The 27,696-nt window shown below is 42.1% G+C and overlaps 1 protein-coding gene across 1 annotated transcript in view; it reads right to left on the bottom strand.

Moving 5' to 3' along the window:
- Nucleotides 1-27,696, bottom strand: part of si:dkey-288a3.2 (protein phosphatase 1 regulatory subunit 37) — a 306,412-nt gene that overhangs the window by 201,783 nt on the left and 76,933 nt on the right. The window contains exons 4-6 of the mRNA XM_059988169.1: nucleotides 20,764-20,809; nucleotides 14,778-14,878; nucleotides 2,572-2,691 (exon numbers count right to left, since the gene is read on the bottom strand). Coding sequence (XP_059844152.1) covers nucleotides 2,572-2,691; nucleotides 14,778-14,878; nucleotides 20,764-20,809 — 267 coding nt within the window. The remainder of the gene's footprint in view (nucleotides 1-2,571; nucleotides 2,692-14,777; nucleotides 14,879-20,763; nucleotides 20,810-27,696) is intronic.

The following is a 27,696-nucleotide window of genomic DNA, read 5'->3' as shown; positions in this document are numbered from 1 at the left end:
TGCAGCATCTACAGAATTTCTCATGCGCTGTATATCAGATCATGTCTTTGAGCGTAGTAAACTGTCAAAAGCCATCAGTGATGTTGGTGGTGGGCAAGGATGGAGAGGGTCCAGAGGAGGTTCACAAGGATGATTCCAGGAATGAAAGGGTTATCATATGAGTAACATTTGAAGGCTCTGGGTCTGTACTCGCTGCAATTCAGAAGGATGGTGGGGGGGGGGGGGGATCTCATTGAAACCTTTTGAATGTTGAAAGGCCTAAACAGAGTAGATGTGGAAAGGATGTTTTCCATGGTGGGAGAGTCTAGGACAAGAGGGCACAGCCTCAGGATAGAGGGGCATAGAGGGGCATCCTTTCAAAACAGAGATGTGGAAAAATTTCTTTAGCCAAAGGGTGGTGAATTTGTGGAATTTGTTGCCACTTGCTGCTGTGGAGGTCAGGTCGTTGAGCATATTTAAGGCAGAGATTGATAGGTTCTTGATTGCGCATGGCATCAAAGGTTACGGGGAGAAGGCCGGGGAGTGAGGCTGAGGAGGAGATAGAAAAAAAGGATCAGCTATGATCGAATGGCGGAGCAAATTCGATGGCCAGATGGCCTAATTCTGCTCCTATGTCTTATGGTCTTATAGTGCTGCCTCACAGTCTGATACTTGAAGCCTAGTCACCAGTTGAAGCCTACTCCATGTACAATGCAGCAGTGAGGGCAGCAGCGGGAAACAGCATGGTTGTTGAGTGTAGGTGGTGGTGTTGTATTAGATTGTACTTATAATTGTTATTTTCTTTGCAATTTAACTTTCTCATAATAGCTTGTACTTTTAATAATTAAAGTTCAAAGAACATATATGTCACCATATACAACCCTGAGATTCATTCTCTTGTGCAGATTCTCAATTAATCCATAATAAAATGATAACCTTAATATTGTAGGGTAATGTAAGGGGTGGAAACATAAACACACTTCACAACCACCGACATTGAGCTTCAACCACCAACACTTTAAGGTGACGTTATGACATGAAGTTTTTTACCATGCTCAATGTTCTGTGTTTGGTTGATAATAAAGCAATTGTTACAGTTTCTCTTAAACGTTAAACACCTCTGCCATTTTATTTACAAAATCTACAACAGAATCACTGAAAGACCACACCAACTTGATTAACTATCTCCAAATATGAGTGGAAATATGGTATAAAAAGAGCTGAGCACATTGGCCTGCCATCTTTATCTCTTCTTTGTTCTTAGCTACTAGAATTTTCCTACTTTGCATTTCCTATTCCTTTGTCCGCTCAGTGCTTAACATAACGATAATGAAACAATAAGTTTTATGCCTTTTTTCTTTACTTTTGAAAGGACTTCAAATCAGTAACATCAGAATCCAACGGTGGGATGGATCAGCTAATATCCTGCCCCATATTGGAGGTGACATCTTACAGTACAAAAGAAATAGTCACATAGGTATCTTCAAAGAGCTTAATCAGGACAAAATTGATGAGTAGTAATGGACCCCTAATTAACACAAGAGACTACAGATACTGGAATTCAGAAAAAAAATTGCTAGTCGAATCCAGTGACTTGAGCAGCATCTGTTGAAGGGGTTAATGTTATCTTTGAAGAAAACACTTCAACAATAACATCAAAATGAGCCAGAGAAATGTAACATTACATCTAAAAACTTGGAAGACATTCCAATCAATAGAAACAGCTGGAGGAAATCTGTTAAAGGGAAAGTTCCAGTGTGCCAGAGAACAATCAGCAGCTGTTAAAGGAGATTCTGAACCACTAGCCTCAGCCCCCACTGACTCTTGCCCACACTGAAGCAGAATATGTGGATCCTGCATCGGTCTCTACAGGCACCTGAGGACCCACCAATAGACAACCCCTTAGAACAACATCATACTCAACTTGAGTGATCACAAACTGTTGATATTTTGGATCAGATTGTGCTGGTAAAAAAGAGGATGGGGTGGTGGGTGGTAGGTGATAGGTAGATCAAGGAAGGGTAAAAGATGATTGGCAAAAAGAGCTGGGGGTGGGGTGTGGCATGTTAAGGGATTGAATTCAGAGAAGAGGAAGGTGAGCAACAGGTGAAAGCAGACACTTGAGCAGGAATTGGTGAAAGAAATGAGACTGCAATTCAGTGACACAGTTACCTTTTAAAATTAAATGGACAACAAAACAATTGTTATGTGGTTATTGGAAGCAAAAATGTCTTCAAAACAGTTCTTGAATTTCAACTTCTTCACAAGTTAGAAGGAACTACAACTGTAGGGCTTGGGTTAAGGAAGAAAGGTGAGAAGTTTTAGCGGAGGAGAGACTGCTTCACTCAGAGGCTGGTGAGAGTGTGGAACGAGCTACCAGTGCACATGGTGGATGAGAGCTTGACTTCAATGCTTAAGAGAAACTTGGAAGGGTACATTGATGGTAGGGGTATAGAGGGCTAGTCCTAGTGCATGTTGATGAGATTAGGCAGTTTAAATGGTCTGGCATGGACTAGATGGGCCAGAGGACCTTTTCTGTGCTGTCCCTTTTTATGACTCTGTGACTCCTAATATACGCTGTAGTGCTGCTACCTTCTGAATCAGCTGAGCTGCTGCCATCCAACCTCTTCTTCCAATGTTCCTGCTGAAGGAAATTCTGAGGCAGAGTGTTGAGTCGTAATATTCCATCATATCAAAGAGTGCAGATGCCCCCTGAAATCACAAGAGTCACAGTAATCAGAGACTTAAACTACCAAGTGCCTTTCATCTGCTAAACCACACTTCTCTTTGGGAGAATGGAAATTTGAATGTTATATTTCACTGTGGTAAGGGGCGTAGGGGCATGACCCAATAGCACTGCCCTCTTCTGACCTGTTCCGAGTTAGCATATTTTGATCAATGCAAATGGAAAGCTGGAGGTTTAAATATGGGACAAACTGATCTCGACTAGCCAGAAGAAACTGGAGTAACACACACAAAATGCTGGAGGATCTCAGCAAGTCAGGCAGCATCCACAGAAATGAACGAACAGTTGAAATTTCAGACCGAGATTCTTCTGTAGGACCAGAAAGGAAGGGGGATAGCTAGGAGATGGGAGAAGCCAGGTGGGTGGGAAAGGTAAAGGACTAGGGGGGAAGGAAACAGATAGAAGAAGAGAGTGAATCATAGGTGAAAGGGGAGGAGGAGAGGACTCAGGGGTGGTGATAGGCTAATGTGAAGATATAAGAGGCCAGAGTGAGGAATAGTTAAGAGTCCCTAGGTTATTTACTCTTTCTCAGAACGCATGCTTAGAATAGACAACTAAGCAATCTGCTCCTTTGAAAATGTCATCCAAGGTCCTCAGCCTCAACAATTAACATAGAACACAGCCCCTTATTTTATTCTACTCCAAGATCAATCTAACACTTCTCTCCTTCATTGCCTATCATCTTTCAACCATCTATGTGCTTATCTACAAGTCTCTTCAATGTCCCTGCTATATCTGCCTCTGTGACCATCCTTGGCAGTGTGTTCCATGCACGTACCACAATTTGTGTAGGGGATTTGACATCTCCCCTACAATTTCCTCCAATCACCTCTCCTATTAGCTATTGCCACCCTGGGACAAAAGGCTCAGGCTGTTCACTGTATCTATGCCTCTTATCATCTTATACTTCTCTATCATATCACATCTCAGCCTCCTTCACTCTAAAGAGAAAAGCACGAATTTGTTCAGCCTTTTGGCATAAAACATATTCACTAACCTAGGCAGAATCTACTAGACCTCCTCTGCATCCTCTTTAACGACTTAACATCCTTCCGATAATGAGGTGACCAGTACTGAACACAATACTTCAAATGTGGTGTAACCGGAGTTTTATAGAGCTTCAACATTATCTCTTGGCTCTTAAACACAATCTCCCAACTAATGAAGGCCAACACACAATACACATTCATAACCACCCTATCAATTTGTGTTGCAAATTTGAGGGCTCTATCTATCACATCTATGGATGTGAACCCCAAGATCTCTGTTCCTCCACAATGAAGAACCCTGCTATTAACTGTGAGTTCAGCCTTTAAGTTCAACCTTCCAAAGTGAATCGCTTCATATTTTTCTGGATTGAACTCCATCAGCCACTTTTCAGCCTAGCTATGTATCTCATCCACATCCTGCCATATCCTGTTGTAACACTTGTGGTAGCCAAGTCTCTGTAATGGTCTCAATGTCATTGTTCCGTATACTGATCCATGCTCTAAATTCATCATCCTTGTTCCTGATACTTCTTGCATTAAACATATTTCAACCATGTAACTGACTGCATTTGTGCTCTTCCCACAGCCTATCCTCCTGCACAGTTTACACATTGCATCTACCATTACACCAACTGTTCCATCCTCTGTCCAAACACTCTGGGTCCCATCCCTCTGCCAACTTGGGTTAATCCCTCCCCAACAGCTCCAGCAAGCCTACCTTCAAGGTTATTGTTCCTGAGACTAGGTATAACCCATCCCTACTGTACAGGTTATACATTACCCAGAAGAGATCCCAATGATCCAGAAAGCTGAAACCCTGCTCCCTGAACCAGTTCTTCAGCCACACATTCAATCTGTCAAATCATCCTATTCTTACCCTCACTAATGAGATGCACAGGCTGCAATCTGGAGATTACTACCCTGGAGATGCTTCTTTTCAGCTTCCTTCCTAGCTCCCTACATTTGCTCTTCAGAACTTCATCCCTCTTGTTGTTGTTACCAATATGTATCATGACTTCTGGCTGCTCTCCCTCCCCTTTAAGAATACTGTGAACCCAGTCTGAGACATCCTGATCCTGGCACCAGAGGGCTAACATAGCATCCAGGAGTCTCTTTCACATCCGCAGATCCTCCTGTCTGTTCCCTTAACCATTGCATCCCCTATTACATCTGCTCTCCTGTTCACCTCAATTCCCTTCTGAGCCAAGGAACCATACTCAGTGCCAGAGACCCGGTTGCTGCAGCTTTCCCTGACAGGTCATTTCCCCCCTGCCCCCAACGGTATGCAAAAACGGCAAATTTATTATTGAGGGGATGTTTGTCCCCTTCCCCTCTCCTGTTGCTCACCCAGATACCTGCCTCCTGCAATTTAGGTGTTATTGTCTCCCATCAGCTCCTAACAATTTCTCATTGTCTTGAATTATCTGTAGGTCATTCAGTTCTAGTTCCCCTGCACAAGATTCAACATTCAAAATTGTTTTATGTAATTCTAGTACACAAGTGTAAAGGAGAATTGTTACTCTGTCTCTGATGCAGCATAATAAATCACAATAAATAAATGATATGATAATAAAAACACAATAAATACATAAGATAGCTTATATACAGACATAGATTGATTAAATGTGCATTAAGTGACTCAAGGCCCTGTACAGAACGTGACTGACAGGAAATGATAAAATAGTGATGGTGGGTTAGTGAGTGGAGTTGCTGATCAGCCTGACTGCTTGAGGAAAGTAACTGTTTTTGAGTCTGGTGGTGCTGGTTTGGACACTGTATAGCCTTCTCTTTGATGGGGGTCCATGAGCAGAGTGGATAGGATCATTCATGACGTCACTAGCCCTTTTCTGTATATATGCCCTTGATGGCAGGTAGGCTGACGTTGGTGATGGACTGTCCGTTGCAATAGTTTCCATACCATGCGTTGATGCACCTTGTTAGGATGCTCTCTACTGTGAAGCTGTAGAATGAGATGAGTATAGGTGTACAGAGTCCAGCTCTCTTCTCCTTCCTCAAAAAGTAGAGGCTTTAGTGAGCTTCCCTGAGTGTGTAGGCTGTGTTCTGGGACCATGAGAGGTTGTGAAAGATGTACCCTCCCAGGAGTTTGAAACTGCTCGCAGATTTCACTGCTGTGCAGCCAACCTGACAAAGGGTGTGAGCATGTGAGTTCTCCTAAAGTCAATAACCTTCTGCTTTGTCTTGTTGACATTGAGGAAGAGGATATTAAGAGGAACCTAGTCTGTAATGAGCTACAGCCAGATGCATTTCTACAGGTGTAGTCAGCAGTGACACTGGACTAACTAACTTCCTATTTTGTACAAGAGGATTACACCACTGCCCAGGGATCCATTCCTACTGCTCTACCATACAATAATAAAGAAAAGGAAATGACATAAACCTTGACGTAGTCTCTGCCTTTTCTCGCCAAAACCTCTTGAGACAAAGCCTCAGTTCCTCACTCTAACCTTTCCACTCACACTCTTTCTGCTCCCTCCTTTGCAATGAGTTGGCAAGTCGCCATGAATAATCCTCTAGGCAAAGGTCAGTTAGGACCTACCTGGTTCTGACAAGATAAATCTTTATTCTTCTTTGCATAAGAGCAATAATGGTTCCATGAGTCCCACAAGATATATTTTGGTACTTTAATCCAATCCAGACTCTGACATTCCCTTCTGCATGCCAATATCAGTGATGGCAGTGAAATCCAAAATACTGTAAATGTGGCATAGACCTGTGGATCATGGATTAACATAGCTAGGGTTGCTGTCAACTGTGTGATATCCAGAAGGTGATTGTTAAATCTATTGTGATCCTATTGTTCAATTTTCTCTTGTTTCTCCAGTTTCACGTGTCTTCCTCCACCTTATCATCATGCTGTATGACATGGGTGATCATAGACTCATGACCATGACATTCTCGGCAAAATTTTCTGCAGAAGTGGTTTGCCATTGCCTTCTTCTGGCCAATGTCTTTATAAGACAGGCGACCCCAGCCATTATCAATTCTCTTCAGAGATTGTCTACCTTGCATCAGTGGTCACATAACCAGGATTTGTGATGTGCACCAGCTGCTCACAGGACCATCCACCACCTGACCCCATGGCTTCGTGTGACCCTGATCCAGGGCTAAGCAGGTGCTACACCTTGTCCAAGGGTGACCTGCAGGTTAGCGGAGAGAAGGAGTACCTTACACCTCCTTTGGTAGAGACATAACTCCACACTGCCACTCATTTCACACCTAGAGATACATACAACTTCATTTAAGAGGGTATCTGGATAGGTAGTTGATTGAGGAATGTGTAGAGGGAAGTGGAATTAGTTTAGACAAGTAAGATGATCAGTACAGACATAATAGACAGAAGGACCGATTTCTCTGCTGTATAAATCTTATGACTCTATGGTAAAGCTGCTGGTCTTTAAGTGTAGTTTCAGTCGGTTTGAGTAGACAGAGTAGCTTTGTAATAATATTTGGTGATGGAAGATGAATGAAAATTAATCAAGAATGTTACACAAGATATCCTGATTTTCCTTGTGTAAATTTTTTGGATTATGTTTCTTTGCAGCTGCAGACCAGAGTTTTTCACTGATACTATACTGCATTTCACTCACTTGGGACGTTTGTGCTTACGTCAGTTATATTGAATCAAGTCAAAATGACCACATTGCCTGGTTGTTTCCAGACATGGAATGGAATTATGGATTGACTATATCTCCAGCCAAACAAAAAGACAATGAAATTTAAGGAGATGGATAATTTCACTGAATCTCTGTGCCCCAGTCCCAGTTCTAGTGCAAGTTTATGCAAGTTAAACAAACTAGTCTCCCTGTTCAAATCAAACTATTGTAGACTTTGTAGGTGTTGAAGACAGATTGCTGAAAATTGCAAATGCAAAAGTTATGAAAGGAAGAGTCTTTGCAAAAGAGTTTATAGTAACGGGTCCTTCTGGTCTATGAGTCCACACCACCCAATTTCACCCATGTCACCAATTGACCTACAATCTTTGGAATGTGGGGGGAAACCAGAGCACCCAGAGGAAACCCACAGGCCATGAAGAAAACACTTAAGCACCTTACAAACAGCGGAATTGAACCTGGATCACAGGCACTGTAATAACGTTACACTAATCACAATGTCATTTGTACAGTACCAAAGTTTATAGATTTTGTAAGATCACACCATTTGTGGAATTCAAGACACATCCTCAAAGGAAGACGCTCAGTGAGACGCTGCTTTTCAAACAAGCTTCTGATATTTCTCAGAGAGTGGAGACAGTGGCTGAACAAACACAAAATTTACAGTGAGTGCCCAGAGTGTTAATAAGATGGGCTCAAGATTTGCTGGTCTGTGGGAAAGAAACAAGAATCATGTAGGGGAAATATTATCATGTCAGCATGAGATATTGAACTACTGAATGCAGATGCAAGGCTTCAGTTGTACTAAGGGCATTTATCAATAGAAAAGCAAGACCATGACAAACTCAAGCTGCATAAAGTCAATTGGAAAGGATATGCCAAAACTTGATAGAAAATGTGGTGATCACAAGAGATCCTGTGATTGCCGAAAATCCAGAACAACACACACACAGTTCTGAAGGAACTCAGCAAATCAGGCAGCATCTATGGAAATAAATAAACAGTCAAAGTTTCAGGCCAAGACCCTTTTTCAGGACTGGAAAGGAAGGCTGATGCTGCCAGAGCAAAAAGGTGGCTAGGTGGGGGTGGCGGGGGGGGGGGGGGGCAGGGAAGAAAAGGAGGACTAGCTAGAAACTGATAAGTGAAGCCAGGTAGGTGGGAAAGGTAAAGTGCTGGAGAAGAAGGTATTTGATAGGAAAGGAGAGTGGACCATGCAAGAAAGGGAAGAGGGAAGGGCACCAGTCGAAGGTGATGGGCAGGTGAGGAGAAAAGGAAGAAGCCAAAATGGGGAACAGAAGCAAAAGGAAGGGGAAAGAAAAGATTACCCAGAAGGAGAAATCAATGTCCATGCCATCAAGTTGGAGGCTACCTAAATGGAATATGAAGTGTTGCTCCTCCATACTGAGAGTGGTTTTATTATGGCAAAAGGCCATGGATCTACATTTTGGAACCTAAATAGAAATAGGAATTAAAATGGTTGGCCACCAGGAAATTCCACTTTTGGTGGATGGAGCAGAGGTGTTCAACAAAGCGGTCCCCTAATTTATATTGAGTTTCACCAATGTAGAGGAAGCTGCATAAAAGGAGCACCCTTTTATTCTGACATCTTCCCCCTTCCCTTCCAGTGCGGAAGAAGGGTCTCAGCCTAGAATGACAACTGTTTATTCATTTCCATAGATGCTGCCTAAACTACTGAGTTCCATCTGGTGTGTGTGTGTGTGTGTGTGTGTGTGTGTGTGTGTGTGTGTGTGTGTGTGTGTGTGTGTGTGTGTGTGTGTGTGTGTGTGTGTGTGTGTGTGTGTGTGTGTGTGTGTGAGTGTGAGAGAGAGACCCACACAAATCAGAGGCATTGTTCACGTTGTCAGGGTTCAACTGAACCTTTGCAAAATTCTGGATATACTGAGGAAAAGAGAGTGCCACTGAAAGTGACTCTGGAGCTTTAGTCTTGATGGTGTGTGAACAGGAATTTAAGAAACATTGACAGATGGTATAGTGAAACTTAAGGAGTCATTTCCCTTTCTTGGTACCTACACTGAGGAAAGGATCAAGGTGATTGGGAATGTGTGAGGTTACAGTGAGAAGCAGTGACAGGGAAGCAAAGCTCATCTTGCAATCTTTCCAGGGCAAGGATCCAATTTCATAGGCTGGGACTTTCCATCAAAGGTAAAACTAGATCGGGGGAGTTTACGAGGATGAACAAATCGTCTATATTTGACAAGTACTCTGATGTGTTTTGTGATTTGAAGGTATGAAATCTAAGATGCTTGAAGGATGCTACACCTTGGTTTGACAATATACAACCTGTACCTGAGAGTGTGAAACAAGGTTGGGAAGAGCTGAGGGGTCCATGGAAAGCAGGTGCTTTTAAATCAATTGAGTTTTCAGTTCAGACTGCTCCATTCATCCCTGTACTAAACACAGACATCACTAGATGTTCTGGATATTACAGGGTATCAAGAAAGAAACAAAAGCAGGCATACACACCTCAACTCTCTCTGAATGAGGGGGAAATCTCATTGAAACATATTGAATATTGAAAGGCCTAGAGAGAGTGGATGTGGATCAAATGTTTCCTTTCGTGGGGCAAGTCTAGGACTAGAGGGTACAGCCTCAGAATAGAGACATATCATTTAGAACTGAAAGAAATGAGAGGGAATGACTTCACTCAGAGGGTGATAAATCTGTGGAGTTCATAGACACAGAGGACTATGGAGGCCAGTTCATTTGGTACATTTAAAGTGGAGGTTGATAGGTTCTTGATTAGCCGGGGTGTCAAATGTTGAGTATGTTGATGAAGGAAGAGCAGTAAATGTAGTGTATATGGATTTCAGCAAGGCATTTGATAAGGTACCCCATACAAGGCTTATTGAGAAAGTAAGGAGGCATGGGATCCAAGGGGACATTGCTTTGTGGATCCAGAACTGGCTGCCAACAGAAAGCAAACAGTGGTTGTAGATGGGTCGTATTCTGCATGGAGGTCAGTGACCAGTGGTGCGCCTCAGGGATCTGTTCTGGGACCCCTACTCTTCATTATTTGTATAAATGTCCTGGATGAGGAAGTGGAGAGATGGATTTGTAAGTTTGCTGATGACACAAAGGTTGGAGGTGTTTTGTATAGTATGGAGGGCTGTAGGAGGTTACAGCAGGACATTGATGGGATACAAAACTGGGCTGAGAAGTGGCAGATGGAGTTCTACCCAGATAAGTGTGAAGTGGTTCATTTTGGTAGATCAAATACGATGGCAGAATATAGTATCAATGGTAAGACTCTTGTCAATGTGGAGGTACAGAGGGATCTCGGGGTCCGAGTCCATAGGACGCTCAAAGCAGCTGTGCAGGTTGACTCTATGGTTAAGAAGGCATACAGTGTATTGGCCTTCATCAATTGTGGAATTGAATTTAGGAGCTAAGAGGTAATGTTGCAGCTATATAGGATCCTGGTCAGATCCCGCTTGGACTCAGTTCTGGTCGCCTCACCACAGGAAGGATGTGGAAGCCATAGAAATGGTGCACAGGAGATTTACAAGGATGTTGCCTGGATTGGGGAGCATGCCTTATGAAAACAGGTTGAGTGAACTTGGACTTTTCTCCTTGGAGCGATGGAGGATGAGAGGTGACCTGATAGAGCTGTATAAGATGATGAGAGGCATTGATTGTAAGGATAGTCAGAGGCTTTTTTCCCAGGGCTGAAATGGTTGTCACAAGAGGACACAGGTTTAAGGTGCTTGGGAGTAGGTACAAAGGAAATGTCAGAGGTAAGTTTTTTACACAAAGAGTGGTGAGTGCACGGAATGGGCTGTCGGCAATGGTGGTGGAGGCGGATATGATAGGGTCTTTTAAGAGACCTTTGGATAGATACATGGAGCTTAGAAAAATAGAGGGCTATGGGTAAGCCAAGTAACTTCTAAGGTAGGGACATGTTCGGCACAAATTTGTGGGCCAAAGGGCCTGTATTGTGCTGTAGGTTTTCTATGTTTCTATGTTATGGGAGAAGGTAGTAGAATAGGGTTGAGAGAGATAATCAGCCATGATGGAATGGCAGTGCAGACTCAACGAGCCAAATGTCCTAATTCTGATCCTATGTCTTATGGTCCCTCTCCTCCATGTACTTATCCAAATATCTCTTAAATGTTGCAGCTGTACTCACCTCAACCACTTCCTCCGGCAGCTCATTCCCGGTGCTTGCTATGCTCTATGTAAAGAGTTACCTCTTAGGTCTCATAAATCTCTCCCCTCTTATTTTATATCTGCACCCTCTAGTTTTGGACCCCCTGAGGAAAAGACTATGACCACCCATCTTATCCATGCCCCTCATGATCTTAGAATCCTCTATGAGGTCACCTCTCATAGCCACAAACAATGTTGGTTATTGAAACAAATCTTTGAGAGTTCCACACACATTTTGTTTGTGCTTCGTCTGAATGACAGTCATGTGATAAAGTCTCATCAAGACCCAATAAGGCATCATACACCACGATTGTCAAGTGAGGATTTGCCAGAATTGGAATTGACTTGCCAACTGAGACTCAGAGTGAAGGAACACAAATTGAACTTGTGTCATTCATAATAAACAAGGAGACCACCTAAGATATTAAATGTTTTCATCCACTTTGAAAGAAGATATTGAAGAGATGAAATTCCTTTGAAAGATGTTGTGATTGTACTGATGTCAACTCCCTCCCATGATCGGATGATGGCAAGATATAAAATGGCCACAGACAAAACGCCTCTGCTAAAACTACTGGACAGTAAACTTTATTTCTACTTGATATTTATCAGGACAAAAATATGTTATGATACCCACCATGCCCTGGACATATTCTCTAAAAGGATTAGAAGGATTAAGGATGGAATAATCACCTGTGTGTGAATCTGTGGAATTCATTGCCATAAACTGCTTTGGTGGCCAAACCATTGGGCATTTTTGAAGCAAAGTTTAATAGGTTCTTGATTAGTCAGGGTATCAAAGGTTATGGGGAGAAATCAGGGAAATGAGGTTGAGAAGGAAAATAAGTATACTCAATGGGCTGAATGGCCCAATTCTGCTCCTGGTCTTATAGTGATGGTGTTATCATGTGTCAGCCTTTTGTTTTCTCCTCAACAAGTATAGTAGTCAGTGAAGGAAAACCATTAAATTAGATCTATGTAGCAAGTGCCAGGGGTGAGGCAAAATGGGCATGTTTGGATGTTAGAGTGTGGAGTTGGGGGTGGCGCTGTTGTAGACTGGTGGGACATAACTGAGAAAAGTTATAACAATAGTCACAACTATCCTGCATCTTGACACAGAGTTGTAACCTTTATCAATTTGGCTTGTTTTTCTGGTAGCCTTGACTTTACCACTTGTGCTGTAATGTCCTTTCCCAATTAACTATGGGTGCCAAGGTAGGGTAGTGGTTAGAGTGACACTATTACAGGTTTGGGCATTCTGCAGTTTAAGAAATCCAGCACCGTTCTGTAAGGAGCTTCCGTATGTCCTCCCCGTGGAATGTATGGATTTCCTCCAGGTGCTCTGGTTTCCTCCCACCATCCAAAGATGTACCGGGTAGGTTAACTGGACATTGTAAAATGTCCTGTGATGAGGTTAGGGTTAATTGTGGGTGGAGGCTTGCTGGAGGGCATGGCAGACTTGAAGGGCTGGAAGGGCCTACTCTGTGCTGTATCACTAAGTAAATAAATAAATTTATTTTCTTGTTGTCATCTTTTCTTTATTGAGTATAGGATACCAGAGGATAACTGACATGTCAGATCTTTACATCAGATCTACTGTGGAATTACCAATGTGGAGAGTTTGTTGTATCTCCGTTCAGATTCAGCAAGGTCATCAAGAGAGGCAACATTCTCTGATTGGCATCTGGGGTGGCATCTATCTCTCAAAGCAGTCCAAGCATGGGCTTTCAATCACAAGAGCAGGAGAGGACATTGTAAAGAGACCACTGGAGAAGGAGAGGGGATTGCAGGAGCCCATAGGATCTGAGAAGGATATTGTTGGATGTCCACTGAAACAGATAGATGGCCAGTGGTGTAGTGACATCCTCGATGGACCGAGGAGAGTGGTCCTGGGTTCAAATCCAGCTGGCTCTTTGCATGCCTTCCATCCTTGCTGGGTTGAGCGTTGAGTTAGCAATTCAGCCACCAGGAACTGCTGAGGATAATGCCAGGGATCCACCAGAGAAGAGAAAGATATTGCAGAGCCCATGAGTGCAGAAAGTCATTTTCTTAGAGTTCCAAACACAAATTGTTAATGAAGCTAAGCCCAAAAGTTGTGCAAGGAGCTCCATTAGGCCATTTTAATAGGTGGAAGTTCTCTCTCCAGCCACACTCTTAACTTTATTGCCGAGAAATCCAAGATGGTGGCACGACGCAGCTTGCAGTGGCCACTCCGGAGCTGATTATCTGTTATTTGTGAAGTGGGGTGCCGTGCGCAATCATAATCGATTGAAAACAGATGTGGGAGCACGGAGGAACATCGGGAAATCTCCAGGAAGACCTTCATTGCTGCTGCTGCTGTGAAGTCCGGGACTCTGCTGGGTAGAACAGGCCCCCAGTCCTCGGGGTCATGTTGCCGATGGCCGTTGGTGGGGCCGTCTTAATACGCTCTGCAGAGGATGATGCTCGGAGAAGCTGTGCCAGAGGGGATGGTCGTCGGCTCGGAGGTTCGATGGACTCGGGAGTCCGCTGCAGTCAGGTCGCTTTCGGTGTGTGCTGCGTCTGCAAGGCTGAGTCGGGCGGCGCCATGCAAGTCCATAGTGGGGGTACTCCCTTCTGCTGCTGGCGTGGGATGGCGAGTCTGTCGGGATCCTGGGGACTTGCGGAAACTGTGTGGTGATTTCTTTTGAACTTATAGTCCTTTAACATCTTTGGACTATATTTACTGTGCCGATGGTCTGTTTTTTTTTATCAATTATGCTATCGTTTGCACTGTTGTAACTATGTGGTTTTGTGCAGGTCTTGTAGCTTTAGTTTTTGGTCTTGTTTGTCTGATGGATTTGGAGCTCTTTTCCGGGGAATGCGCTAAGACGGTAGCGCGATATTAATATGCAGCAGCCTCTCTGGACTCTAGATTTGGGGATTGCCAAACGTTATGTGGATTTTCTGGTGTAGTCTGTTTTGTCATGTGCTTTTGTGATATCATTCTGAAGAAATGTTGTCTCATTTTTTAACTGCATTGCATTTGTGGTTTCTAAATGACAATAAACCAAATCTGAATCTGAATCTGAGAGGGGTAAAAAAAAAGCCTCAGGCTGCTTTCCCTTAGCTTCTACTGCTGATTTTTGGGATAAAAGTAATCTGCCTATGATTGCTCAAATGAGGTGTAGCTTGAGAGCAATTTCACGTTCCATGATCGAGCTATGGCAATATTGTGTATCCGTTTTACTCCCCACTGGTGGATTTGTGACTGATGATCACAGTCAAAACTATTGATACACTTACATCTTCATTCAGCTTTGCCCACTCCAAACTAATCATCTTAAACCGTATCCGTTTGAAGATTTCTTCGAGGGCTTCACAGCTAACATTGTCTAAGTTTTCCCCTAGAAAATAAATGTGTTCAGTCATTTTAGAAATATAAGGAACAGATTGCTATAAAATGTTGTAAGTTTGATTCAGGGCAAACATATGATATGTATTTCTTGTTATGATTTATAGATTTTATTATTATAATGAATTCAATGAACTGATGCCATGTAACAACAAGTTTCACCTTTGCCAGTGATATCAACTTTGTTTAGTGTCATTTCCAGTACAAAAGTGTAAAGGAGAAGGAAATGATCGCTCCTTTGGATACAATGCAGCACAAAAAAAACACAATAGATAAACAGCACAATAATAAATAAATAATACAATTTCTTGTGGCTACTCTACACTAGAATAATAAATTTATAGGGGTTTGATCTCAAAACACTGATCTGAAATCTTTGCTGCCTCGTGGCTATACCCATTTATGGAGTAAACCCTGAGGGAAAAATCCAGAGCTGGAGTCCCTGAGATAGTCCTTGTTGAGTTCAACACTGACCAGTATCTCCTGCAATGCTTCTGGTTCTAAACTGTATCGGTCTCTGCTGTTCCTGCGTGGACAGAGGGAGCTTGCTACATGGGATGTGGTCAACGCTGACCAATGGAGGCCTCACTCACTCGATTCTAAAATGAGACAGCTCTACACACACAATAAAATGATTTAAAAGTATGCTAACCCAATTCACTTTACACATCTTGCAGTTTTTGTGGCGAAATTCTTCTCTTTACCTTGGTTGTATTCACATTTAGATTCCAGCAATGAAGGAAAATATTGAGGGGGAGGCAATGAATTCCTGATGCAGTGGTAAATCTCTGGACCAGGAATCCAGAGATCGAAACTCAGATGGAGGAGAAGAATCTAAAGATGAAAGGTTTTGACCCAAAACATCAACAGTTCTTTTGCCCCAACAGATGGTGCTTGACCCATTGATTTCCTCCAGCAGATAGTTTGATCTAATCATCCAGAGTCCTGAAATCAAATACCACAATAGCAAATGCAGCTTTGGTTGTTAAATTCTAACTGATTCACTATTTATTTATTTATTGAGATTCAGTGCAGAGAAACTCTTCGAGCTGCACCACCTAGCAATCCCTGATATAATCCCCTAATCACGAGACAATTTACAACAACCAATTAACTACAGGCCGGTAAATCCTTAGACTGTAGAAGGAAACTGGAGCACCTGGAGGAAAACCCACGCAGTCACAGGGAGAACGTACAAACTCCTTACAGGAAGCGGTAGAAATTGAACGTGAGTCATCTGTACTGTTAAGCTTTGTCCTAACCGCTACTGTGCCACTGGAGAAATTAATTCAGAGAAATTAAATCTGCTGTTTGTGTCTAGACTAGTTACCATAGGAATCTGGACCAATAACACGGTCTGCGACTTTTAACTGCCCATCAAATCAGCAATTACATTGATTTAATTTTTGTTCTCTTTTTATTGAGACAGACAGCATGGTAACAAGCTCTTCTACCCTAACAAGCCCACTCCATCCATTAACACGCATGGGAACAATTAACCTACTAACCCAGACATCTTTGGAAAGTGGTAGGACACCAGAGCTCCCGGAGGAAACCCATGCGGTCACAGGGAGAATGTTCAAACTTCTTACAAACAGCGGTGGAAATTACAGGCACTTTAAATAGTGTTCAGCGTCAACATTTAAAAGAACTTTGGATAGATAGGTGGATGGTTGGGCTATGGTCCTGGAGCAGGTAGATGGGAGTAGGCGGTCTAAATGGTTCGGCACAGACTAGATGGGCTGAAGGGCCTGTTTCTGTGCTAATCTTTTCTATGACTCTATGATTCTTGTGCTGCTTGGTTACCTTTAGCCCTATGAATGAAAATATTTTTAAAAATGTTGTTCAGCCTCAAAAATTGCTGCTTGGCTAACATTAGTCCTTTGAATTTATCTAGGTCAAGGAGATGGCAGTGCTTAACCTCAATCAAATCTACACCATTACTATATGCTAATCGTAGAACTTATATTAGAGTAGTGTAGGACTTGTAACAGAGTAGAATCTACATTGATTTACAAAGCAGATGGGCATCTCTTCTGTGAATAATGGAAAGTTGAAGATAAATGTGAGACCCTGAGAGGTAAGCAGAGAATCTAGACATATGGCAAATTATTTCCTAACTAAATCAATAGAAAACTAATCTGCGTACCTAACCATTGCGTTTCATTATTTCAATTTTTTTCACTACGTTCTACAGCTTCCCCCTCATTGATGGAGTGACAAAGTAGCAGAGTGGTCAGAGTAACACTTCACAATGCCAGCCATAGTGACAAAAGTTCAATTCTGAAGCTGCCTATATGGAGTTTGTATGTTCTCTCCGTGACCATGTAGATTTCCTCCAGGTGCTCCACTTTCCTCCCATGCCCCAAAGGCCAGTTAGTAGGTTAATTGACCTCAAGGGTGTATTTTGGCGGTGTGAGCTTATTTGGCTGGAAGGACCTGTTATGGTGTTGTATCTCTAAATAAATAAATACAATCTCCAGTTTTTATAACTACCATTCTTTTGAAAAGATACCTATTATCCTGAAACATTAACTCCCTTTGTGTAGATGCTATCTGTTTCATCTAGCCTTTCCAGCTTTTTCCATTTTAGTTTCAGATTTACAATATCTGCAGACATTTTCTAATTTCATCTCTTTTTTAAATTTTGAATGAATAATTCCTCAATCAGAAATTAAATAAATAGCCTTTCCTTTCCTTACCTACCACACCTTCATTATTTAAAAGTAACTGTTAAATTCAGATTCACTTATTTATCATAAGTACATCGAAACATAGTGTAATGCCCTGGTTCATACCTTTAATGTTATGCTGTAGGTACTTCATTGAGCAGCTCTGTTTTGCTTTCAGCCTGTTTGGGTTATTGTTGAAGATAAGGGATGATGTGGAACATGTGCCATCCAATTAGTGGGAGGTTTTCTAGGTGAGGGACAATCAGGTTGGTCTTGGGCTTTTGTTCAAGAGGAGATGAAGAGAGAAGATACTGGGGAGTACCAGTCATAGCAGAAGATCCGGTGGGAGACCCATTTGTTCGAGATGGATTGCGAGCGATGTTCGGAAGGTGGTGTGTGCATTCACGTTGACCGAGGACCCAGCACGTGAGTCACAGAGAAGTTCAAGATGAGCTCCAACCTGTGCACGTATGACTGTTTAATTAGAATGGGCCCTTTTTATTGTTATTCTTTATTAACTCTTTAGTTAAAATTCAGAAATATAATTCCTTTGACTGTATGCAGTGTACTGTCTGTTATTTTGTGGCATAAATTTGTAACAGGGTAGCAAATGAAACAGCATCCACACAAACTGGGGTTTGGGGTGGGATCACGTGCACCTCAATCTCACGGGTTTGGGGGTACCGGAGGTTGTCTTCCCTACACTCACGCAGCCAGGGTGTTTCAATATAGTGAAATGTGTTATTTGCATTAACAACCAATACAACCTAATGAAGTGCTGGGGGCAGCCACACATTCTAGCGCCAACACAACATGCCCACAATGTTCACTAGAAGGTCACAGAGCACAGCAAACAACAAAACAACAGCAGGAAAACAAGACCTGTTCTACACGTTAACTGTCCTCTAGCCCGTGGACTCACGGGTTTGCAGACATTGGGCTTTACCTTTTCCAGGGTACTCACAGAAACTCGTAAACAAAGGGTCTGCCCATCAGGTCTCAACTTCCAAACTTCTGGATGACCTTGGGGCTTCAGCTTGTGGTATACTGTACACCTCAAGACTCACCAATGAATACCAGTGAGGACCCGAAACTCCAAGCTGAAGCTCCAGCCTCACTGATGATGTGACCCCAAACACGTGGCTTCAAAACTCTGGCCTCGTCAAATCACGTACCTACAGAGGCACCATTGCTCATGTCTCCTGCCCACACGACGGAACTCTGATCCTGGAACATGCTGATGACCTGGGGGGTGGGGGGGGGGAGTGGGGTGTGCCACCAGTCTTTGTCCGCACTGATCTGCCAGTCTGACAACCAACCGCAATCTTCAAACGTCTTTTGGCAGCTCTTTGAATGTGGATAGGCGAGTGGAGGCCTAGACTAAAGCCTGATCACTAATTGCCACACAGGCCTGATCCTAACCACTAATCTGACCCCTAACTCCCCCTTTCCACTGTTCCCTCTGAACTGCACAGGCTACAAGGCCATGAAGTAACTGAAATGCTCTTGTGCACAACGTCTTTGTTGCCGCTCAGCTGGAGTTGATGAAACATGAAAGATTTTCTTTGCTGTACTATATGAAGCCTGCATACAATGCTCCCACAGTCAATATCTTCTAGATAGTTCAAAACACTATTCATTTCACTTCTTTTGTGTCTTTACATCTGACGTTTCGTCTTGAGTGTGTTTCTGGAACTGTTGGAGACTGCAATTTGCAGTTTGGAGATCATTTGGGTGATCCAATGCTTTGTAATCTCCTAGAGGATCCTGGAGACAGAGGCAGCCAACGTGAGCCTCATGGCAAACAGGCTGCGAGATGGGGTGTGAGCCGATGTTTGACTCCACTTTGCCAGTTAGAGCTTCAATAGTTCACCAATTAAAGTGATGAGGGAGATTGAAACTTCAAGACCAATGCAGAAGGTGAGCGCTGATTGCCTGTGTTTTGATCACTCGTGGAATCTCTCTGCTTCCAGAGAGGGGAGACTGCCTACCGATCACTGGTGGGATCACTCTGCTGTTAGAGAGGGAAGGCTGTGTGGCCTGTCACTGTGCCTGGAGAATGTTACATAGGTTTTTCTGCGTTTTGAATATGGATATGGATAGGGACCTATACCGTGGACTTTTTTCCTCCAGTCTTAAATGATTTTTATATTCTGTGTTTTTTACCTGAGATTTCTCTTTTTTTTGTGTGTGTGGCAGAGGGGATTTTGGGGGTCAATAGTCCTGCTCCGTCACATTTTTGGGCAGGGGAGGGGGGATTGGTGATCATGTTCTGTCCTTTTCTTTCTTGATTTCATGGCTATCTGGAGAAGAATAATTTCAGAGTTGTATACTTTGATCATAAGTTAACCTCAGACATTTGATTTTGTATTTCATTATACTCTTCAATTATTAAGTACAATCAAAAGCATGTGATTTGAAATAGAATAAATAAATACTGGAAACAGATAGTGGTCCAGTTAGTATCTATAGAGAGGAAAATAGAGTTGACATCTTAGGGTGACTCCAGAAAAAAATTATGGCGGCTGAATTTCCAAACTGCAAACGAAATTGATATACTGGCAAAGTAACTCTAACCTTCAGGAACTGCACATAAAGTGGCCTCTTAAATCAGTTGTCCACCTCAGGGACATGTACTCATGGAGGTCCTCCAGCACTTACCGTGCATTGTGGCAATTATTTATTGCAGCAGATGGATCACTGGTTGTCTTCCCCCTCATGACCCCATTAACATAAGCTTTGAAGGAGATTGATGTTTTTTCTTTGAAAAATGTCAGGATCAGATTTTTTCACCAAACTTTTAGTAAGCTGCCTCAAACAAACCATTTCACTATATTCAGCTCAAATCTGCTTTAAGTGCAAACACAATTCAGAGGAAAGTTCAGGCCATAATATGCTGATTTGGACCTGTGGGCTTATGAAGCACAGTAAGTGCCAGCAGCAATATACTGTTTACTTTATAACTTGTAAATGCACCTTATGATTTGTTAATTTATTTGTGGTAATATTACATTTAGTGTTGTGTGTGAGAGTTATATATATCATAACTATATATGTTATATATGTGTGTCTATATATATACCACCTAGACCATAACAACCACATACTCTGTCGCACATGTTGCTCCAGAGGAATGTAGCTTCTCTTGATAGTAAACAAATGTAAAGTTGAATGACAAATGAATTGAAATTGAATTTAAACTTACCCTTCAAATCTAAGCATTTGATCCTCTGCTGTATATCTGTGATTTCCTGGAGATGAAACAAAAGATATGGTAGTTTATATAACTAATATAAAGGTAAGCTTCTAGCAATGTAACAAAATGCTGGAGAGACTCTGCAGGTCACGTGGCATCTATAGAAAGAATTAAAGAGTTGATATTTCATGCCAAGATGAAGGGTCTCAGCTCAAAACTTTGACTGTTTATTCCTTTCCATAAATGCCGCCTGAATGGCTGAGTTCCTCCAGCATTTTGTATGTGTGTTGCTCTGGATTTCCAGCATCTTCAGAACCTCTTGTGCTGAAAACTTCCATCAATATAATCTTGAAAAGGTTAGCAGCATTGCTGTCATTCGGACAGAGGTTGCATGCACTATTTCATGAGTTGGGATTATATTCTGAAATATAATCTGAAAACATTAATATTTATTAATTATGACAAGGACTATTGAAAACTGATTTAATAACCAAAGATAAAAATGGTCCCCATGATCTTTGATATCATATAGCAGTCTTCACAGGAACTGGTTTGACTTAGAAATTCCTCTCCATTGATCCCTGCTGATCCATACATTCTTCTTTATACCCAAATTTTCGACTTATGTTTTCAGTTTTCCACTTTAATGAAGTTTTTTTCCTGGAATGTAATAATCTCAGTCTCAACTAACTCTGTGTAATCTGCTTTAAAAATTAATCTGTTTATTTACTTACGTATGTGTGTATTTATTTCTTTAGCGATAAAGCAAGGAACAGGCCCTTCCTGCCCAGTGAGCTGTACCACCCAGCAACCCACTTATTTAATCCTAGCCTAATCACAGGACGATTTACAGTGACCAATTATCTGACAAGCTAAGATATCAAACATCATTTCCATCTTTCAAAATCTCTTAGACTTTGCTGGTTGACTTGAATATATCTAAGTGCCATCCCATAACGTCTTTATTTTTCTATTATTTTATTTTGTGAAGCAGCGCAGAACAGGCCCTTCCAACCCAGTGAGTCAAGCTGTTCCTGGCCTAACAACAAGACAACTTACAAAGGCCAATTAAACTATTAACTGGTACATCTTCGGACTGTGGGAGGAAACCAAAGCACCCGGAAGAAACCTCTGCAGTCATGGGGAAAATGTACAAACTCCTTACTGACTGTATTGGGATTGAATTTCGAACTCCAGAACCTCTGAGCTGTAATAGCATCTCACTAGCCACTGTACCACTGTGGCGTCCGCTTGTCTGTGCCAAATTCTGTGCTAACTTGTCAAATACAACACCATTGAAGCTAAAATTTTCTCCATTGCACTGAGAAAGTCATTAGTGTTCCATCCTGTAAAGCTATGTGCTAAATCATACTGACTCTGTCATCTGCTTCTGCCACCCGGTACCGCACTCGCATTCCTACACACCTGCATTTACTTGGGCCCGATTCAGATGGCCATTCTCAATGGCAATCACATCCTGAATGTAGCAGTGAGAACCAGACGATGGCAGGGCTATAAAAGGCACAGTCAGGAGAACCCACACCCAAACTTCTCTGACAGGAGGTAAACTCTGCCTTCAGTCATTCATAAGCAATTGAAAAGTATGGAAATGTAAATAAACACATATATATATTTTTTTTTTTAAGTGAAATAAAATAACAAAAGCACTTCAAAATAATTTGGTCCTCAGTTCAGATAAAGGGTCTCAACCAACAATGTTGACTGTCCATTTGCCTACGGTGTTCTTTCAGTGCTTTGAGTGTCAACCCAGATTCCAGCATCTGCAATCTCTTATGTCACAAAATAATTCAAACTATTAATAAGACCATGAGACCAGAAAACATAGGGGGAATTAACCCTTTCAGCCCATCAAGTCCGTTCCATTATTTGATCATGGCTGATCTATTTCCTCCTCAACCCCATTCTCCTGCCTTTTCTCCATAACCTTTCAAGTTCTGACATATCAAAAATCTTTTAACCTCTGCCTTAAATACACTCAGCCATTTGGCCTCCACAGCCATGCATGTCAACAAATTCCAAGATTCACCAACATCTGGCTGAAGAAATTATTCCTCATCTCTGTTCTTAAATGGACATCCTTCTACTCTGATATTGTGCCCTCTGGTCCGAGACTCCCCCCACTATAGGAAACAATCTAGCCACATCCACTCTATCTAGGCCTTTCAGCATTCATTAATTTTCAATGAGATACCCCACTCATTCTTCTAAATTCAATAACCTTTTCATTTCTGGAATCATTCTTGTGAACCTCCTCTGAACCCTCTCCAATGTCAGCACATCCTTTCTTAGATAACAGGCCCAAGACTGCTCGCAATACTCCAAGTGAGGCCTCACCAGTGCCTTAGAAAGGTTCAGCATTACATCCTTGCTTTTATATTATAGTCATCTTAAAATTAATGCTAACGTTGCATTTGTCTTCCACACCAACGAGTCAACCTGCAAGTTAAACTTTAGGGAATCTTGCACAAGGACTCCCAAATCCCTTTGCACCTCAGACATTTGCATTTTCTCCCCATTTGGAAAATTGTCTATGCTTTTATTTCTTCTACTGAAGTACATGACCATACACTTCTTGACACTGTATTTCATCTGTTACTTCTTTGCCCATTCTTCTCAGCTGTCTAAGTCCTTCTGCAGTCACCGTGCTGCCTCAGCATAAACGGTCCCTCCACCTGTCTTCATATTATCCACTACTGTGTCCACAAAGCCATCAATTCCATCATCCAAATCATTAACATATAACGTAAAAAGAAGAAGGTTCCCCTAAGTACCCCAAAACCTCACTCTTAACAATCAGCACCAACATCTTCCTAACCATTAAGCTCAAGCAAACTGACCTATAATTTCTTTTCTTCTGTCTCCCTTTCTTCTTTTAGAGTGGAGTGATGTTTGCAATTTTCCAGTCTTCTGTCCAGTCTACCTAATGCCTCCACATTGTCTTCAGCTAACTGGAGTGTAGCCTATCTGGTCCAGGTGATTTATCAACCTTCAGACCTTTCAGCTTTCCAAGCAAATTCTCCTTAGTAATAGCAACTGCAATCATTTCTGTCCCTGGACATTCTTGAGCTTCTGGCATATTGCTTGCGTCTTCCACAGTGAAGACTAATGCAAAATACTTGTTCATTTAGTCCACCATTTCCTTGTCTCCCGTTACTAACTCTCCAGTGTCATTTCCTTGTGGTCCAACACTCTTACCTCTCCCTTACTCTTTACATATCCGAAAAATCTTTCCATATCCTCCTTGAAATTATTGGTAGCTTACCTTCATATTTCATAATTTCCCTCCTTAAGGCTTTTTAGGTTTTCCTTCTGTTAGTTTTTAAAATCTTCCCAATGCTCCAACTTCCCTCTAATTTTTCTTCTATTACATGGCCTCTCTTTGGCTTTGACTTTCCTTGTCAGCCTGTGTCATCCTACCTTTAGAATACTTTGAGAACACACACAAAATGCTGGTGGAACACAGCAGGCCAGGCAGCATCTACAGGAAGAAGTACGGTCAACGATTCTGGTCGAGACCCTCCATTTGCGTTTAGAATACTTCTTCTTCTTTGGGATGTATATATCCTGAATTGCCAAAAGAAACACCAGCCATTACTATTCTGCCATCATCTCTGTTAGTGTCCCCTTTCAATCAACTTTATTCCTCTCTCATTCCTCAGTAATTCTCTTTCTTCCATTGTAATACTGACACATTTTACCTTAGCTTCTCCCTCTCAAATTGCAGGGTGAATTCTATTATATTACAGTCACTTGTTTCTTTACCTTAGGCTCTCTAATCAAATCCGGTTTACTACACAACACCCATGCAGAATAGCTGTTCCCCTAGTGGGCTCAACCACAAAAAAACTATCTTAGGGGCATGCTATAAATTCTCTTGGGATCCAAAATCAGCATCAACCTGATTTCCTCAATCTACCTGCATATTGAAATGCCCCATGACTAGTTACATTGTCCTTTTGACATGCACATTCTATCTCTCATTGTAATTTGCAGCCATCATCCTGACTACTGTTCAGAACCCTGTATATAACTCTAATCAGGGTCTTTTTACCTTTGCAGTTCCTTAACTCCACCCATGGGATTCTGCATCTTCCAGTCCTATGTAGCTCTTTCTAAGGATTTGATTCCATGTCTCTGCCTCCTGCCCCGCCAACCCACCTCTCCTTTTGATACAATATATATCCCTGGACGTTAAGCTCTCAACGATAATCGTCTTTCAGCCATGACCCAGTGATGCCCACAATAACATACCAGCCAAGCTCTAACTGCACTACAAGATTATCTACCTTATTAATGAAAAACAAAATCATCTCAGTCTAAATTGGTGCTGGATACCAGTGTTAAATCACTCATTTAAACCTTAGTGAAGTCTAGTCTTGATCAGAGTGCTTTCAGAATCAGAATCAGAGTCAGGTTTATTATCACCGGCATGTGACGTACAATTTGTTAACTTAGCAGCAGCAGTTCAATGCAAAACATAATCTAGCAGAGAAAAAAATAATAATAAAGAAAACAAATTAATAATAATAATAATAAATAAATGAGTAAATCAATTACGTATATTGAATAGATTTTTAAAACGTGCAAAAACAGAAATACTGTGTATTCAAAAAAAGTGAGGTAATGTCCAAAGCTTCAAAATCCATTTAGGAATCAGATGGCAGAGGGGAAGAATTTGTCCCTGAATCGCTGAGTGGGTGCCCTCAGACTTCTGTACCCCCTACCTGATGGTAACAATGAGAAAAGGCCATGCCCTGGGTGCTGGAGGTCTTTAATAATGAATGCTGCCTTTCTGAAACACTGCTGCCTGAAGATGTCCTGGGTACTTTGTAGGCTAGTACCCAAGATGGAGCTAGCTAGATTTACAACCTTCTGCAGCTTCTTTCAGTCCTGTGTGGTAGCCCCTCCATACCAGACAGTGATGCAGCCTGTCAGAATGCTCTCCACAGTACAACTGTAGACGTTTTTGAGTGTATTTGTTGACATGACAAATCTCTTCAAACTCCTAATAAAGTATTGCTGCTGTCTTGCCTTCTTTGTAACTACATCGATATGTTGGGACCAGGTTAGATCCTCAGAGATGTTGACACCCAGGAACTTGAAGCTGCTCACTCTCTCCAGTTCTGATCCCTCTATGAGGATTGGTATGTGTTCCTTCATCTTACCCTTCCTGAAGTCCACAATCAGCTCTTTCTTCTAACTGATGTTGAGTGTAAGGTTGTTGCTGTGGCACCATTCCACTAGTTGGCATATCTCACTCCTGTACACCCTCTTGTCATCACCTGAGATTATACCAACAATGGTTGTATTGTCAGCAAATTTGTAAATGGTATTTGAGCTATGTCTAGCCACACAGTCATGGGTATAGAGAGAGTAGAGCAGTGGGCTAAGCACACACCCCTGAAGTGCGCCAGTGTTGATCGCCAGTGAGGAGGATATGTTATCACCAATCTGCACAGATTGTGGTCTTTCCATTAGGAAGTCAAAGATCCAATTGCGGAGGGAGGTACAGAGGCCCAAGTCCTGCAACTTCTCAATCAGGATTGTGGGATTAATGGTATCAAATGTTGAGCTATAGTCAATGAACAGCATCCTGACATAGGTGTTTGTGTTATCCAGGTGGTCTAAAGCCGTGTTGAGAGCCATTGAGATTGTGTCTGCCACTGACATACTGTGGCGATAGGCAAATTGCAATGGGTCCTGGTACTTGCCGAGGCAGGAGTTCAGTCTAGTCATGACCAACCTCTCAAAGCATTTCATCACTGTTGATATGAGTGCTACCGGGCAATAGTCATTAAGACAGCTCACATTATTCTTCTTAGGCACTGGTATATTTGTCGCCTTTTTGAAGCAAGTGGGGACTTCCGCCAGTAGCAGTGAGAGGTTGAAAATGTCCTTGAATACTCCAGCTGGTTGGTTGGCACAGGTTTTCAGAGCTTTACCAGAAACTCCATCGAGACATTCCGCCTTGGGAGGGTTCACTCTCTTTCCACTGATAAGGACAAATTGATGGATTTGAAAGCACACACTCCAGTATCCTCCATCACTAACCCCTAGCAAGTCTATCGGTAAGGCATTGTATGCAACAGCATACTCGTGGATATTGGTATTCTGATACGTATGGAGTATTATGAGCAGTTTTGGCCCCTTATCCAAGAAAAGATATGCTGACGTACATTTGTACTTTCTCCCTGTGACCATGTGGGTTTCCTCCAGCTGTCTATTCATAAGCCTGTCCGGAAGTCCCTTGAATACCATCATTGTGTCTCTGCTTCTGCCCCTACTCCTTGCCGTGTTTCAAAGCACTTACCATTCTCTTTGTAAAAATGCTGCCTGGAACATCCCCTTCAAACTTTCTCCCTCTCTCCTTAAGGTTGTGTCCTCATACATTCAACACTGGGAAGGCATGGCAGTGTAACAGTTAAAATAACACTACTGCAGTACCAGCCACTTGGGTTCAATTCCTGGCACTGTCTGTAGGGAGTTTGTACGTTCTCCTCCTGATCGCATGGGTTTCCTCCAGGCGATCCCGTTTCTTCTCACTTTTCAAAGATGTATGGGTTAGTAGGGTTCATAATTTAAAAAAGTAAATGAATAAAACAGAGAAAATGAGTACTAAAGTGTTTGATTTTTTTATTTTAGTGATTCGGTGTGGAGCAGGCTTTTCCAAACCTATCAAACCCATCAACCCTAAAAACCCTGATAACCCTAACCTAATCACAGGGCAATTTACAATGACCAACTAACCTACTTGGTTTGCCATTGAACTGTGGGAGGAAGCCAGAGCGCAGGAAAAAACCTATGTATTTTACAGGGAGAAAATACAGCGACCCCTTGCAGAATGGCACCAGAATTGAAGGCTGGAATGTCCTGAGCTGTAGTAACATGGCACTAACCACTATGAAGGAAGTTTAGTTCTCC

The sequence above is a fragment of the Hypanus sabinus genome, chromosome 2, assembly GCF_030144855.1.
Source record: "Hypanus sabinus isolate sHypSab1 chromosome 2, sHypSab1.hap1, whole genome shotgun sequence".
Taxonomy (NCBI): domain Eukaryota; kingdom Metazoa; phylum Chordata; class Chondrichthyes; order Myliobatiformes; family Dasyatidae; genus Hypanus; species Hypanus sabinus.
This window is presented reverse-complemented; position numbering and strand designations above follow the sequence as displayed.